The 17019-nt window shown below is 43.4% G+C and overlaps 1 protein-coding gene across 8 annotated transcripts in view; it reads left to right on the top strand.

Annotated features, from left to right (window-relative positions):
• Nucleotides 1-17019, top strand: part of Hnrnpm (heterogeneous nuclear ribonucleoprotein M) — a 43230-nt gene that overhangs the window by 12845 nt on the left and 13366 nt on the right. For 4 of the 8 annotated variants that reach the window (XM_090341597.1, XM_090341600.1, XM_090341583.1 and 1 more), the window contains exons 1-6: nucleotides 6537-6600; nucleotides 6688-6781; nucleotides 10214-10405; nucleotides 11271-11424; nucleotides 13462-13511; nucleotides 14645-14705. In XM_090341597.1, the coding sequence (XP_090197723.1) occupies nucleotides 6704-6781; nucleotides 10214-10405; nucleotides 11271-11424; nucleotides 13462-13511; nucleotides 14645-14705 (535 nt within the window). In that variant the 5' untranslated portion in view covers nucleotides 6537-6600; nucleotides 6688-6703. Of the gene's footprint in view, nucleotides 1-5618; nucleotides 5672-6536; nucleotides 6601-6687; nucleotides 6782-10213; nucleotides 10406-11270; nucleotides 11425-13461; nucleotides 13512-14644; nucleotides 14706-17019 lie in introns of those variants that run through there. The other 4 variants (XM_090341601.1, XM_090341591.1, XM_090341606.1 and 1 more) reach the window with 3 other exon arrangements.

Here is a 17019-nt window from a genome sequence, read left to right as displayed (position 1 = left end):
GGCAGACCACAGAGATTGGGTAGGGATACAATAATCAAACTCTTCTTCTCCCCTCTGCATTTGAAGAAATTATCACTGATGAAACCCTAGTCCTGTTGTTTGAGGAAACTAGTGGAATGAGAACTAGAATTAGTTGTCCTCAACTTGAATTTTCTGTCATTTGCTGTAGTGTAATTGCAGCTTCTTGGAGATAAAGTAGTACTTTTGCCAAGAGTGAAGATTTTCTAAGGATAATCACATGAGTTTGTCTTAAGTACCAGTACCCTCCCTGATTCCTAATCTTCTCCTTTGTCCACCAGGTGTGTATTTTCCATGTTTAATTTTAGCATTTTAACAGTATTCTTCGTCATCCTGGTTTTAATCTACTATCATATGAACTAGTCTTTTATACTTCTCAACAGAATCACAAAACTTTTTTGTTGTTGTTTTGGTTGGAGGTCTTGAACTCCAGTGCTTGGGTACTATCCTTGGGCTCTTCTGCTCAAGTTTAGCACTCTACCATTTTGAGCTTCCGGTTTTTGGGTGGTTAATTGGAAATAATAGTCACATGAACTTTCCTGCCTGCCCTGGCTTTGAACTGTTATCCTCAGATGGCAGCTTCCTGAGTAGCTAGGATTACAGGCACAAGCCACCAGTGCCCAGTCCTGGTGCTTGAACTCAGGGTTCATTAGGTCAACTATTAAAGTCCTATGTGATCTGAGTTCAGACCAGAGAAATGGAGGATGGTTTCTATTTATTTCAGAATTCTTCCTAGTACGAAAGGACTAGAAAAACAAGGCCTACTTCCACAAAAGTGAGCGCTGCCCTTGGCCTTTCTCAAGGCTAGAGCTCTACCACTTGAGCCACAGCACCACTTCTGGCTTTTTCTATGTATATCGTACTAAGGAATTGAACCTAGGTCTTCATGTATGCTAGGTAAGCACTCTTCCACTAGGCTATACTCCCAGCCCCTCAGAAAACTCTTTTGGTTGGCATTAATCATAAAGACAGTGTTGCTGGTTTTAAAGAGAAAAATGCATTGAGAGCTTTGTTTTGTTCTGAGCCAGACTTCTGTTTTCTCTCAGCCCCCTCCTCCTGACAATCTGGGGTGTGGGTTAGGCACTGGACAGCTTGCCCTTTGCCTGTGTACTTGCTCCCTGCTTTCTACTTCCTACTCTGACCTAGTGGACCAGGTGGAAGATTTTTCTTGTTTTTCCTTGATCATGCTCTATTTTACTAGTTCTGTTTTTTTTTTTTTTTTGTCAGTCCTGGACTTGAATTCAGGGCCTGCGCACTGTCCTTGGACTTTCTCAAGGCTAGAGCTTTGCCACTTGAACCTCAGCACCAGTTCCAGCTTTTTTTCTATGTATGCGATTCCGAGGAATCGAACCCGGGTCTTCATGCATGCTAGGCAAGCACTCTACCACTAGGCCAAACTCCCGGCCCACTAGTTCTGTTTTGAGGTAAGGTCTCACTACGTAGTCCAGGTTGACCTTGGGCTTGCTGTTTTGTAGCCTAGATTGGCCTTGAGTTTAATTTTCCTGCAGAGTGCTGGGTTGAAGAACAACAACAACAATAAAAAACTGTTGGGACCTGGAGATTCCATGAAAAATTTAAGAAAAAAAAAACAAAAGCAAAAATAGCTCAAAACAAGACAGTTGAGAACCATTGTCATGAAGTTTAAACTAGGAGGTTGTCAGTCCAGGTTGGAAAGTGCCTTTAACAGCTACTCAGTTGTTTCAACAGATAAGTTGGTGAGATACACAAGTTAAAGGGTTTTTTTCATAAGGGCACAAAGTGTAAAGATTGCTGTGGCCAGAGAATCCTTAGAAAATTAAAATTAAACTAGTATTGTACTTTACTAGAGAACATGAAATTCTCTAGGGACCCCTGCTGCTTTCCCCTGATCTTACCCAGTATAGAGTTGGTGTGGCCGCTACCCAGGCTGGCCTGGGCTCACCACTGAATAAACATAGAGCCTAGGAGGAGGAGGAAGGGAAAGTTCCCTGATGTCCTTTACGCTCACTTCAATCCCAAGTTTAGGAGCAGTCGATTTAACTTGGGTAAGCAGAGATTTTTTTAAGCACTTAATCCAACTTATTATTTAATATATTTAAGTAAATTTCAGATTGCTGCTGACTGAAAGCTGAAGCCCAGAGGGCAGTTGTAGACCAGTAGAAAGCTTCTGCTGGTTTTTGGCTGCTAGTTCTTGGAGGTTATCTGCATTGTGAGTCTGTAGGGCAGGATTCTTTCAATTTAAACATAGTCCCTACCCAGTCTGCTTTCTTTCCCGTTTTCCTTTGTTTAAAACTGGGCTGGTGCTGAAGGTGAGTCCCAGCTGTGCAGCCTTTGTGGCTTCCTCTGTGGGCTCAGTCATTTTCTAATTAGCATATTAGTTGTCCCTGGGTGGAATACTCTAGTAATCTTCATTATCGGAGAAAGAAGTTTCCAAAACTTACAACTGACATCATTCTATGTGACAGTCCCTTATAGTGACTATCCCAAAGTTGACCACTATGACATAAACTGTTAGCCACATGCCCTGTTTTCAACTCTATGCTGTGTCCCATTTGTGGGATCTTAGTGATATAGTGCATGCCTATATGAGGCTCTAAGTTTAGTCCCAGCATCCCTGCTCCCCCTGGGGCCGGGGGTGGGGGATAAAGGCCTTATCACATATGAATTCTCTTCATTGAAAAACTTTGGTTTCGGTATTACTTCAGTTGTTTTTCCCTTGATGGTTCAGATTGAACAGTAAATGGGAATGAAAAAACATTTGCTTATTGTGATGAAAGCTTGTGCAGAACTATATTGAATCAACTCAGCTCTGAACAGCCTGAGTTTTTTAGTTACTGAGAAGGTATTTTGTTTTGGAAGCAGTATTTTTATAATTCACTTTAATGTTGGCCAAACTGATCTCTTAGCATTTTAAAATGAAGATAAATTTCTTAGCCTTTACTATTTTTCATTTACGTATCTGGATGTTTAAAGCTGCAGTGGAATTTATCCTTGTCTTCTCTTGGGGTTCCCTGGGCTCCATTGTACAGGAGCAGAGTGTTATTTTCATTGGTGCCAGAGGATTCCACTTGGGGCACTTGCTTTGTGAAATGGGACCAGGCTGTGTAATCCGCAAGTTTTGCCTTCAGATCTTTCTGATACTACACAAAACACAAGTTTAGTTGTTTTTTAGTATAGTAGAGTTAAAAAAGAGGTTTTTTTTGTTTGTTTGGTTTTTTTGGGGGGGGGGGGCAGTCTCAGGGTTTGTACTCAGGGCCTGGGCTGTCCCTGAGCCTCTTGGAGCTCAAGGCTAGTGCTCTAACACACTAAGGAAGCATCTTTTAAAAGCTTCCTCATCTTCCTGTAGGGAAGCATGAATTAGAAACAAATGCAGACCTCCTAATCTAACCTGATAAAGGCTCTCTGGCTGCCGTGTTAAGATCTCATAAGGAATATGGTTATTGCTGATGATGCTCCAGAACTACTCACGTTGGAACTGTGGGGAAAGGGGCAAACAATTTTTTTTTTCTTTTTCGTCCATCATGGGGCTTGAACTCAGGGCCTGGATGCTGTCCCTGAGCTCTTGCTCAAGGCTGGCACTCTGCCACTTGAGCCACAGATCCACATTCTGCTTTTTGGTGATTAGTAGGAGATAAAGGTCTCGTGGACTTTGCTGCCCAGGCTGGCTTTGAATCTTGAACCTTAGATCTCAGTCACCTGAGTAGCTAGGATTATAGGCAGGAGCACTGGCACCCATAAAAGGAAACATTTTTAAGGCAACTTTTTAGTGCACAAGATTGAAGCTGAGGCTGCCACCACTGGAATGCTAAGTGATACTTTGTTTAAATGGTGATGATGGTGGTGAAAGGTTTGGTTTGGACTGGCTTGCTTTATAGGTTACAATAACAACTTTCTGGACACAGGTTAGAAACTTTCAAATGCAACAGTATTTGAGTTTTGACAAACAGTTACAACTTCCTTGATTCATAGAGTGTGATTTTTTTTTTTTAAGGTTTTTGAGCGGTAGGCACAGCTTTATAGGAATTAAGTTTGGGACACTTGGAGAAAAAAAGCTGTTGGTCCTTGAATGGCTGCTGCTGTTGAAATAAATGGCGTTTAGCATGGCCTCATGAATGGCACTTTTGGAATTGCTTTTGTAAGGGTAAAATAAAGCCAATTTACACAACTGTCCCCTGCCTGGGATCATTTTTAAATGTGCCCCATGGGAGCATGTACTCCCAAGTTAACTAGACTGGTCCCTCCTGTTTCCTTTCTTCTTCCTTTGCATTAATCCTCCTTCCTGTTTTGTAGGAAATGACAAGGAAGGCAAGGTGATGGCTTACATTTAGCCTTCTTGCCTTTAGCTACTGTACTCCATTAGTACAGATGTCTTTATTTGTGAAATAATTTTTACCCTTTTTCTACACAAACATTTCCTTGTTGTATGGATTTGAAAAATCCTCACAATCTTAATGTCCTTGGAACAAAGATTTGGAATGAGCAGGAGCTGTGGAGGCCAGTAGTGGGTTCATTTTACCCTTATCCTGCTAAGCCAGACTTTGTGAGTTCATCCTTTGGAAAGAGTGGGGGGATTTCTTAGGTAAAAGCTCCCCCTTTTAAATTTTTGAGAGTCTGCTTAGAGATTGTGTGCTCCTGTTAATGCTTTCAGGTTGTTTTCTGTGTGCCATGTTCAAGTTCAGCAGCCATTTTGGTGGTTGTATGGATGGATTCTAATATCTTGTCATGGTGGTCATGAATTGGCAATCCAAACCTTGAGGAAAATCTGCAGAAGCTCTTGGAAAAACATTTAATTTCCCCCCTTTTTGTGGTGTAGAACTATGTGAGTCTACTTAATTGTTTATTTACCACCTGAATCCTAAATTTGAATTTGTATCCTTTTATGGGGAGGGTTAGCAAGCAGCCAGCATAAAGACTGGCTTAATTCACCGAAGAGAATCCAGATGCGGTTATGGCTTTCTGATTGTATATTCAAACATTATGTTTCTAAGATTTGGGGCCTACTGCTATGTGCAGGACAGAATTTGTGGGGCCCTGTGTAAAATGAAAGTGAAAGGCCTCTTGTTACAAATGAATTTCAAGATGGCCTTAAAAGCATTAAATCCGGTGCTGGGCTGTGTCATTGCACAGGTTGCACACTCATGGAGCTGGCCTGTGGCCATTCTGTGCCTTGGAGCACCTACCCATCTTAATATTAGTTACTGGATGAGCTCTGATCAGTGGCATTGCAACCTGGGTGCTGTTTACCTGCTGTCAATAGTAAGAGCATAGAGGTAAAACTTGCCCTCCCTTCTAAAAAGTAAATGGTGCAGACTTGTTTCCTAGAGATTTGGATTGCCTCTAGTCATGAGTGAGTATCCAGGCAGGGCCATCGACAATGGAAATCTGTGGAAGTAGCTTGTTTGTGGCGGGAGGAAAATCAAGGACATATTGTTAATTAGTTTTCACCTACTTTACTGCACACCTGTAATGCCTAGCTTGGTGGTTTAGAGAATATGGAGTGTTTCTGGGCTTTCTTATAAGGCAGAGGCTCCATACAAGGTTGCTGATGATTGTTCTAAATTCCCATTGTTTTCTTGGCTTTTCTCCCTTGGTTTATGTGTCGTCTGGAAACTGATTTGTAGTTGGTGAGGTAACATACGTGGAGCTCTTAATGGACGCTGAAGGAAAGTCAAGGGTAAGTGTCTGAGAGAATTTCTTCTGTGGATTTACTACATGACAAATGTAACTGTATGGTGGCGTGGACTCGAATGAAATCAGGAAGGCAGTGAGTGCTCATGTTACAGTAGCTATGTTTGATCTTGCCAACACTCCAGTAGGGGGGAGGGGGTTTGCAAACGGGAGTCCCGCTTTTCCAAATGGCTGGCCAAAGAGCTTTTTGGTATTCTGTTTGGATGCCCATTTTGGATAACTGGGGACCATAGCAGCATTGTCTCTTTGTTAACAGAGGAATTGGCTGTGTGTGAATTATGCATGGAATTTTGGCGGTGGTACAATTAATGTAAAACGTGTGTTCTTGTCTAGAAAATGTTACTCTTGGTTGTTTGCTGAATTTGAAAGTTGTGTGAACCAAAGATTCCGAAAAGTTGCCTTTGTGCCAGTAAATTGTAAACCAAACATTATAAATCGGAACGTTCAAAATTGGCCTAGTTCAATGAGAACATAAACGATTTTCTGTCGTGCAATAGAATGGCTTAGAATTAATCACAAGGATGAGCTTAATTTAAGGAAGGGATGGATTTAGGAGCAGGATAAGGAATTGATTGAGTACTGAGTACCGAGGGAAGCAGATCTAAAGTTGGTGTGATTTCTTGGAGAACCTGAATTTAGGTCTGCTCATTATAGCTTCTTCTGCTATAGTGCAATGCTGGTAACATGGAAGAAAATGACATTCAGGAGCCCAGCTTTTAATAAGGAAGGCTAGGCCAGGCATTTTTGTTTGTCACCTTCCCCTTAGAAGGGTTAATTTTTAAATAAAACTTCCTTTGTTGCTTAAATCATATTTATAATGTTTATAGCTGTCATTGATATTTACTATTTTTTTCTTTTCTTTTTCCCTTTTTCTTGCTCGTCTGACTGGTCTCTGCTTCTTCCAAAGGGATGTGCGTAAGTATCACTAGTTACTTACTGATGCTATTTGAGCCTTCCAAGTTGTATGACTGTTTCCACTCACTGTCTTTTGACTCCTCATAGTGTTGTTGAGTTCAAGATGGAAGAGAGCATGAAAAAAGCCGCTGAAGTTCTAAACAAGCATAGTCTGAGTGGAAGACCACTGAAAGTCAAAGAAGTAAGTTTTCACTCTGCCTTGCACAGAGCTAGGCCAGAGCTCAATTCTAACCCCACCCCCAGAGTAAGCTCTTGACTTAACACTCTTGGATACCATGTATTAGTTCTTGAGCTGTGCCTGTTTGGAGTGAGAATGGTCCTTGGCTGAATCTCGAACAGAGCAGATGAGGATCAGTCACATGTTCCCTTATCTTTCCTGTGGTGGCTAGCCAGACCCTGTGTGGCCCGAGTTAGTGGACTGCTTCTCTTAGGTCCTGTTCTGGGATATTCACATAAAGCACTGTTCTTGCTCCCTGCCTCCTGCAAACTCTCCCCCACCCCCATGCTGGTTTTAGGACTTGAACATGGAGCCTGGCCACTGTTCTGAGCTTTCCCTCAAGGTTAGCTAGTGCTCTTAACCACTTGGGCCACAGATCCACTTTTGGCTTTTTTGGTAGTTAATTGTAGATAAGAGACTTAATTGTTTGGGCTTGCTTCCAGCTGTGAGCCTCAGACCACAGCTGGCTGAGTAGCTAGGATTATAGGTGTGAGTCATTGGCACCTGGAGCTCTTAGTATCTTATTTGCGATAAAGATCAGCATTCTAAAGCACTGTTCCCTAGCTTCCAGATAGCTTCCCCCACACCTCCCCGCCAAGAGATTTTTTTTGGGGGGGGGTTATTGTTTGTTTTAATACTGGGACTTGAACTCAGGCTCACCCTCTTTAAGAGTTTATTTTTATTTGTTTAATTTTTGGTCAGTCATGGGGCTTAAACTCTGATCCTGGGCACTGTCCCTGAAGCTCTTCAGCTCAAGGCTACCACCCTACCTACTTCCAGTTTCTAGTGGCTAATTGGAGATAAGAGTCTCACAGATTTTAGTGCCCAGTCTGGCTTTGAACCACGACCCTCAGATCTCAGCCTCCTGAGTAGCGAGGATTACAGGCATAAGCCACTGGGCCCGGCAAGACCTTATTTTTTTTTTCACTCTAGGCTGGTGCTCTACCACTTGAGCAACATCTCCACCTCCAGCCCTTTTCTGGTTAATTGGAGTCTCCCAGACTTTCCTGCCCAGGCTGGTTTTGAATCTCCATCCTCAGATCTCAGCTTCCTGAGTAGCTAGGTTTACACATGTGAATCCCTGGTGCCTGGCTAGGAAAATGTTTTTTGTTTTTATTGGTGGTAGTAGTGATTAAACCCTTCCTCCTTGACTGTTTTTGGAGGGACTCTCACAATCTTCAAACTCAGGATCCTACTGTTTTAGCCTCCCAATTGCTGTGATGATTATCATGCGTCACTCTCCTTGACTATGATTTGAGGCAGATGAGTGTATTGATAGCTCAGAATGTTGATTTAAAAAAAGCATGTTAGAGTTTGAGAAATGTCCTGTCACCCGCCCCGTGTGGGTTGTAAAACTTGAACTCAGGGCCTAGGTGCTGTCCCTGAGCTCTTTTTGCTCAAGGCTAGTGCTCTACCACTTTGAGCCACAGTTCCATTTCTGAAAAAAATCTTGTTAATACCAAAGTTCTACAAAACATGACCAGAAAGTTCCTTCTATGACCAGAAAGTTCCTTCTCAGACCTTACATCAGGATGAGGAGCACAAGGGAATTCACAGTTGTTTTCAGACTATGAAAAATCATGGATGGATTTTGCAGAAATTGCACAATCCTCACTGCACCTATTAGTAAGATTCAGCCATACGGAACCCATGAAGATCTTTATTCCTATCTGGAATACTACATCAGGTCAGCTAATCGTGTTACCCCACTTTCTCACCTTCTTCACCGACTAGTTCTCTTGAGAGCTATATTTTTAGTGCTGAATTTTAAGCCCTTTCATTTTATCTGGAACTCTTTTTAGTCTGTTGGTTTACTTTTTTTTTTTTTTTTTTGCCTGGGGCTTGAACTCAGGGACTGAGCATTGTCTTTGAGCTTTCTCAAGGCTAGAGCTCTACCACTTGAGCCACAGCACCACTTCTGGCTCTTTCTTTCCTTCTTCCCTTCTTCCCTTCTTCCCACTCCCATCCCTCCTCCCTCTCCTCCTCCTTCCCCCTCTCTCTCTTTCTCGTTCGTTCTTGTGGGTAATGGGGCTTGAATCAGCCTGGATGCTGTCCCTGAGCTCTTCAGCTCTAGGCGACTGCCCTGCCCTTGAGCCTAGCCCCACTTCCCGTTTTCTAGAAGTTAATTGGAGATGAGTCTTAGGTCCTTTTGTGCCCAGGCTGGCTTTGAACCTCGATCCTCAGATCTCAGTCTTCTGGGTAGCTAGGATTACAGTGGTGAGCCCCTGTTCTTGGTTCTTTCTGTGTTATGTGGTACTGAGGAATCGAACCCAGGGCTTTGTGCATGCTAGACATGCATTCTACCACAAGGCCACACTCCCGGCCCTAGTTTAATTCATTTTGTCTTGTTATTGAATACCTTTAAGTAATGTCTTCTAAGCAGTTTTTTAATTTCTGAAGTTTTATATTTTAACTTTTATCAGAATAAATTAATTGCATAAAGGGGCTTCATTTGTGAAATCCCTTTTATATCAAGCACTTGGATCAAATTAACCTTGTCTATAGTACTCTTTTGTAACCCCCTTCCCTTACTGCCCTTTTTACATTTTGTAGTGGATTTCGTTATATTCTTTCAGTTTTCTTGTTTGACTTGTGCCATTCCTGGGACTTAAGCTCACAGCTAACCTCAAGGTTAGTGCTCTACCATTTGTCACAAATTTCACTTCCAGTTTTTTACTAGTTAATGAAGAAGAGAGTCTCACAGACTTTCCTGCCCAGACTGGCTTCAAAATCTGATCCTCCTGAGTAGCTAGTACAAGTGTAAATCACGGTTCCTAGGCTCTCTCCACTCCCCCTACCCCCTTCTCTAGTTTCACTGATGTTTGAATTCTGGGCTTTGAGCTTGCTACTCAGGTGTTCCTATCATTTGAGCCAAGTCTCCTTCCCTTTTTTTTTTTTAATCCTTTTTAATCCTTTTTTTTTAATCCTTTAGTCGATCATGGGGCTTGAACTCTGGGCCTGGGCAGAGTCCCTGAGCTCTTCAGCTCAAGGCTACCGCCCTACCACTTGAGCTACAGGGCCACTTTCCTTTTTCTAGTGGTTAATTGGAGATAAGGACTTCAGTGCCCTGGCTGGCTTTGAACCTTGATCCTCAGATCTCAGCCTCCTGAGTAGGATTACAGGTGTGAGCCCCCAGGCCTGGTTTCTCTTTTCCCTTTTTTTGATAGTTTATTGGTGAAAATGCTCTCTTGGATTTGTCTTTTCTGGCTCTGAGCCTTGATCCTCAAATCTCATCCTTTTGAGTAACTAGGATTATAGGCATGAGCCTAATTGTCTTTTTGAGCTAGACTTATCTTGCTTAACCCGAGTCTCTGAATTTTAAAAATTCAATTAATATAAACTTAGTTCTGACTGCTCTTGAGTTGGCTCAGTGTAACATTCATCTGCTTATTTCAGGATCCTGATGGTGAACATGCCAGGAGAGCAATGCAAAAGGTGATGGCTACGACTGGTGGGATGGGTATGGGACCTGGTGGCCCAGGAATGATTAATATCCCACCCAGTATCCTAAATAATCCCAACATCCCAAATGAGATTATCCATGCATTGCAGGCTGGAAGACTTGGAAGCACAGTGTTTGTAGCAAATGTAAGTACATGGAAAATGTATGGGCCTCTGGCCTTTGAGCCAGTTTTGTCAGTCTTGTCATTGTTGACAAGTAATTCTGTCAGTTGAGGGAGAAAAAAGTTGCATCCTCATCTTTATTTAGAATTGAGCTTTGGGGTTGTGTTTTGTGGCCTGGTAGCCACTGTCCTGTAAGTCATAGACATGCACCAAGTGCCTTGTGTATTGCTGTTGCAAAGGCTGAAGCAAGGACAGGAGAGGGCAGGAGTCAGCAGAAATGGAATACTGACACCAGCCTCTCCTGTGTCTGGCATAGATGGTGATATCTTTGTCATTTGCAAGGGAAGTGTTTCTAGTACAAACTAGTTTATAGAGCAGTAGTAAACCTTAACAGAGGAGGTTTGTTTTTAAAATTAGAAAATCAGTGTTAGAGAAGTATGAGATCTAAATAGTCTTTTTTTTTTTTTTTTTTTTTTTTGGTTGGTTGTGGGACTTGAACTCTTGGCCTGGGCATTGTCCCTAAGCTCTTCAGCTCAAGGCTACTGCCCTACCCCTTGAGCCACAGTGCCACTTCCAATTTTCTGGCAATTAATTGAAGATAAGGGTCTTAAGGACTTTTGTACCACGATGTGAGGATCTCAGCCTCCTGAGTAGTTAGGATTGGAGGCGGGAGCCGCTGCATCTGGCTTAAATTGTTCCTTTTAAGAAATGAGATAATCATTGTGAAGCCAGGCTCCATAATCCTGTTTAAGAAATTTCACTGCAGTGAGATCCTGATGCCTGTTTCTAATCAAAGCATGTCTTTTTTTTTTTTTAAATGTGTGTGTGTGTTTTTGTACATTTGACAGCATGAACATTGTAGTTTCTACCCCCTTTCTCTCCTGATTAGCTGGATTATAAAGTTGGCTGGAAGAAACTGAAGGAAGTGTTTAGTATGGCTGGTGTGGTGGTCCGAGCAGACATTCTGGAGGATAAAGATGGGAAAAGTCGCGGGATAGGCACTGTGACTTTCGAGCAGTCCATCGAAGCTGTGCAAGCTATATGTATCCTTGTGCAGGCGTTCAGCCCATGGTGAACAGGGGACTTCCACAGGGTTAAGGCAGTAATCACGTAACGGTGTGTGCTGAGGAATTCCACGGTTCTCTGAGGTGGGGTTGGTTGACTCTTCTGTGGGATATGTTGGGTGGTTAGAGCTTGCAAGTGCCTACAAGTGCAGCTTTCCAGTACTTGCTTTGTAAGGATGTGGTTTTCGGTCTTGAACTCAGGGCCCAGGCACTGTTTGTGAGCTCTACTTGCTCAGGGATAGCACTCTACCACTTTGAGCCACAGCGCCACTCCCGGTTTTCTGGTAGTTGATTGGAAACAGGAGTCTCATGGACTTTCCTGCCTAAACTGGCTTTAAACCATGATCCTTAGATGTCAGCTTCCTGAGGAGCTAGGATTATAGGCGTTGGCTACCAGTACCTGGTGGGATCACTTCATCAATAGCTCCCTGTCTTTTCAAGAACCTCGTGTCTTTAGTGAGTAGACGCTTGAAAGAGGCAATTCTCCCTGGCCTAGATGTGTACCCTAGAAGTTACATTTTGTTGTTGTTGGGATTTTTGGTGTGGGTCCTAGGCTTGAACTTAGGACCTGGGTGCCATCCCCTGAGCTTTTTATGTATGTATGTATGTATGTATGTATGTATGTATGTATGTATGTATGTATGTATGTATGTATGTCTGTCGGTCCTGGGACTTGAACTCTGGGCCTGGGCGCTGTCCCTGAGCTCTTCAGCTCAAGGCTACTGCCCTACCCCTTGAGCCACAGCACCACTTCCAGTTAAGAGTCTCAAGGTCTTTAGTGCCTGGGCTGGCTTTGAACCGCAATCCTTAGATCTCAGTCTCCTGTGTAGCTAGGACGACAGGCGTGAGCCACTGACCCTGTGTACTTGAGTCTCTCTTTTGCTCAAGGTCAGCACTTTAGCACCTCAGCTCCTCCCCAGCTTTCTTGTAATTCATTGAAGGTAAGAGTCTTATAGACTTTCCTGCTTGAGCTGGCTTCAAGCCATGATCCTCAGATCTCAGCCTCCTGAGTAGCAAGGATTATAGATACGAGCTACAGAGCCTGAGTTATACCTTTTTTGGGGGGGTGGGGTGGGGTTGCAAGTCCTGGGGCTTGAGCTCAGGGCCTGAGAACTGTCCTTGAATTTTTTTCTCAAGGCTAGAATCCTACCCCTTGAGCCACTTCTGGCTTTTTCTACGCATGTACCAAGGAATTGAACCCGGGTCTTCATGCATGCTAGGCTAGCACTCTACCACTAGGCCAAACTCCCAGCCCTGTTTTTTTTTTTTTTTTTTGCCAGTCCTGGGCTTGGGCTCAGGGCCTGAGCACTGTCCCTGGATTTTCTCAAGGCTAAGGCTCTACCACTTGAGCCACAGCACTACTTCTGGCTTTTTGCTATGTATGTGGTGCCGAGGAATCGAACCCAGGTCTTCATGCATGCTAGGCAAGCACTCTACCACTAGGCCAAATTCCCGGCCCTACTTTTTTTAATACAATGAAAAGTGCCACACATCCTCACAGGCATTAAGCTCTGGCAGGACTCACTGAGTTTCTTACTCGGTGAATGTAGGACTCAGAAAAGTGAGATGGCAGTACTCAAGAGGGTCATGTGAAGAATGTGAGATCCTGCTTAAAGCTTCAGACTGAAGAAGCAAGTGGAAATTTACCTTCTTTTTCCCTCCAGCTTTCATACATTATTGTCCTTATACTTACTGTAGAAATATATGCATAAAATACAATAAAGAATTGAAATTGCTGTGGATTCACTGCTTAGCACAGAGTGGGTATCATCTAGCCCCTGGGTTGTACCTGGCTTTTCAGCATCATTCAGTCCATGGCAGGACACATAGCTGCCCTAGTTTTCTTTGATCTGAGCATGTGGGAAGTACCAAAATGACTATTGGCTCCCTTTCTTGGTTTGGAGGACCTCAACTGGTAGCTTTGAAGAGGTTCTCTTTTTTTTTTCCCCCTGTATTTTTTTTCCTTGCTGTGGGTGGTTTTACTGATGTGACAAATAACCTTAATTATAATACCAGCTATGTTTAATGGCCAGCTGCTATTTGATAGACCAATGCACGTCAAAATGGTAAGTAAATAGAGATTGTTTTCTCTGTCATATCAAATACATGGAGAGAAACATTCCTGAGAGCATCCCACAGCTCCTACACTGAGCTGGTGGACATGTCCTGTGTGTTGAGGACATGTGTGACAACATAACCTTGGAGCTCATCTCTAGATTTTTCTTGTTTGCTTATTGGGTGTTGCTGGTGTGGTGGGGAAGTCAAATAATCCTGCTTGAGCATCTGATGAGTTTTGTTTTTTGTTTGGTGCCAGTCCTGGGCTTGAGCTCAGGGCCTGAGCACTGTTCTTAAACTTTCTCAAGGCTAGAGCTCTACCACTTGAGCCTCAGCACCACTTCCGGCTTTTTTCTATGTATGTAGTACCGAGGAATTGAACCCAGGTCTTTGTGCGTGCTAGGCCAAACTCCTGGCCTGTATCCGATGAGTTTTAAAGAATGGTTAGATGTCTGGGCTTCTAGTTTTCAAAGTATTAAAAAATAGTATGTTATACCTAGAGTCTTTGATTCAGGCAGCATTTCAAGGTGTTGCAAATGTAATAAATACTATCTCTGCTACAGTGGTGCCAATTATGATAGTAAAGGCCTCATCTGAACATGCTGAGGGTACTAGAGTTAGAATTCAAACTCAGTTACTTAAGATATTCAGTTTGGCATTTTATGTTGATAAAAGGATCCACATGATTCAAAAAGTATGAAAAGAGTGAGTGAGCTCTCATTTGACCTGTTTGTCCAGGTCCCAGTCTTCCCTCCACAACAATACACATGGTTTTTATCCAGAAGGCAGTAAAAGTATTCCGTGTGTCTTTTCCTCCTCACACAGGTCTGTGTGATAGGAATGTGTCAGTTTATACAGTTTATTTAACAGTGCATTTTTCATGTGTACTGTCTTACCTTTCTCTGTGCACGCTCTCTCTCCCTCCCTCTTCCTCCTTTCCTCCCTTCTCTTTCCTTCTCCCCCTCCCTCCCCATCTCCTCTATATTTGCTGGGAATGGAACCCAGGCTTTGCACATGCTCACAAGTACTGTTCCTCTGAGCTTCGGCCTCAGCCACCCACTTAGTTGTTCCCACACATCCTCTTTGCTGTGGCCAGCCCTCCTTCAGGAGATGCTGAGATACATTCATATTCTTCCTCTTTCAGGATGAGAGGGCTTTACCAAAGGGAGATTTTTTCCCTCCTGAACGGCCCCAGCAACTTCCCCGTAAGTATTTTACTTTCAGAAGTATCCTAAGCAAGGAGCAGCCCGAAACAGCAAAGGGAAGGGGACAAAGGTGAGGCTGCAGTGAGAGTCACACTGAAACTTAACAGCATGTTCGTAGCAGCCTGGTAGGTGGATAGCCAGGCTTGGTAATGCATACCTGTTAAACTCAGCACTAGGGAGTCTGAAGCAGGAGAGGACCCAGACTTCAAGTAGGGATGAGACATGGATAGGTAACTATAATATGATAAATCCACATAATGGAATAGTTTTCAGTCATAAAAAGGAGGTCTGGGTATAAGTGGCTCATATCTGTGATTCTAGCTACTCAGGAGGCTGACATCAGAGAATAGTGGTTTGAAGCCAGCCCAACCCTGAGACTCTTATCTTCAGTTGTCGATCCAGTGGAGTGATGGCTAGAAAACTAGCCTTGAGGGGAAAAAATTCTCAAGGACAGTTCCTAGACTCTTGAGTTCAAGTCCCATGACTGACATAGCACATACTATATAATATGGTTGAATGTTAATTTTATCTATCTGTAAGAGGTTCCCAAATAGGCAGAAGCATAAAGAGAGAAAGTAGATGAGTCATTCCCAGGGGGCGAGAAGTGAGGAGGAGTGACTGCTGGTGGAGACAGTTTCATTTTGGAATGGTGAAAAAGTGAAGGGAGCAAGGTGCTTACACAGACTTGAATATACAACAGCCCCAGCAAATTCAGTACTTAAATGAAGGTTATGATACATACAAAAGGTTATCACTCACAACATTTTCTTTTTTTTTTTTTTTGCCAGTCCTGGGCTTGAGCTCAGGGCCTGAGCACTGTCCTTGGACTTTCTCAAGGCCAGAGCTCTACCACTTGAGCCTCAGCACCACTTCCGGCTTTTTTTTTTTCCTATGTACGTGGTACCAAGGAATCGAACCCGGGTCTTCATGCATGCTAGGCAAGCACTTTAACCACTAGGCCAAACTCCTGGCCCTCACTCACAACATTTTTATGAGGAGTAAGAAAAGATGGGCTCTTGCACCATCCTAGTGAAAGGTGAAGAGCTGTTGTGGGCAGGAAGGCTGGTTGATTGAGTGCTCCCTATTTGATTGGCACATCAGTATAAAGTCCTAGTCTTCCCCCAGTGGGAGGAGCAGAGGCCTCAGAATTTTGTGGTACAGGCAGGGCAAGCAAGCCTAGAGCACCAGGTATCTGCATTATAAGAGTTAAAGCAGGTCTTGAGGGAAGCCTATGGCTTCAAGATGGGGAGGAGGTGTTACAGTTCAGAGGCACACTTGTTTTTTAACATACCCAGTGAATAGTCACTGGTGCTCCTGTTGGCTCTTCCTATTGCAGGAGGAAGCCATTGTCCCTAGGCCTGTGTCTCCTCTTCTAGCTCCAAAGGTTGACTAGTCTGCTTTGGGAGTGAGTAACCTTGGTGACTTGATGCTGTTGCCATGCAATTAGGAACAAGGATATTAACTAGATAAATTACGTTTCAGGTTTTTGTTGCTGTTGGTGCCTCCATCTCAGTTGGTTAAAGCCTCAGGACCTGGCTACCCAGAACAGTACAGGCCTCAAACCCATTTGTGTGTAGAGGGGCATGGAGCTAAGGGTAGGCTGGGTATTGAGTTAGGAAACTCTGTGGGCAAGAATTGAGATGGGGTCCTTAAATACAGTAGCTGCATTATTACTAAAATCTTACAGATTCAGACAGTGTGGTCCAGCATGTGAACTTTTTTCTTTTCTTTTTGGTTGGCGGTGGGGCTTGAACTCTGCCTGGTTACTGTCCTTGAGCTCTTCAGCTCAAGACTACTGTCTTACACCTTGAGCCACAGTGTTACTTCCCATTTTCTAGTGGTTAATTGCTGACAAAGAGTCTCAAGGTCTTTAGTTCTCTAGCTGGCTTTGAACCTTAATCCTCAGATCTCATCCTCCTGAGTAGCAAGGATTATAGGCCTGAGCCTGGCTCAACTTCTATAGCATTTTTTTTCCCCATGAGCAGAGACTTGGGATGCTGAGTTAGAAGGAGGTTGTAGGTGGGCATTGGACACATTTGTGCTTTATATCACTTTATATAATACCACTTTTGGGTTTTTGGGGGGCTTGAACTTATGGCCCGCATGCTGTTCCTGGGCTTTTTTGTTTAGGGCTAGCATTCTACTACTTGAGCCATAGTTCACCTCTCGCTTTTTATTGGTTAATTGGGGATGAGTCATCAAACTGTGGCCCTCAGATGGCAGTTTCCTCAGTAGTAGCTAAGATGACAAGTGTGAGCTGCCAGGGTTTGGCTGGTAAGGTGTTTTTTGGGGGGCCAATCCTGGGGCTTGAACT

Source organism: Megascapheus bottae, chromosome 1 (assembly GCF_031878675.1).
Source record: "Megascapheus bottae isolate mThoBot1 chromosome 1, mThoBot2.hap1, whole genome shotgun sequence".
Lineage (NCBI taxonomy): Eukaryota > Metazoa > Chordata > Mammalia > Rodentia > Geomyidae > Megascapheus > Megascapheus bottae.
Note: the sequence above shows the minus strand (reverse complement) of the source record. Positions and strands in the feature narration are given on the sequence as shown.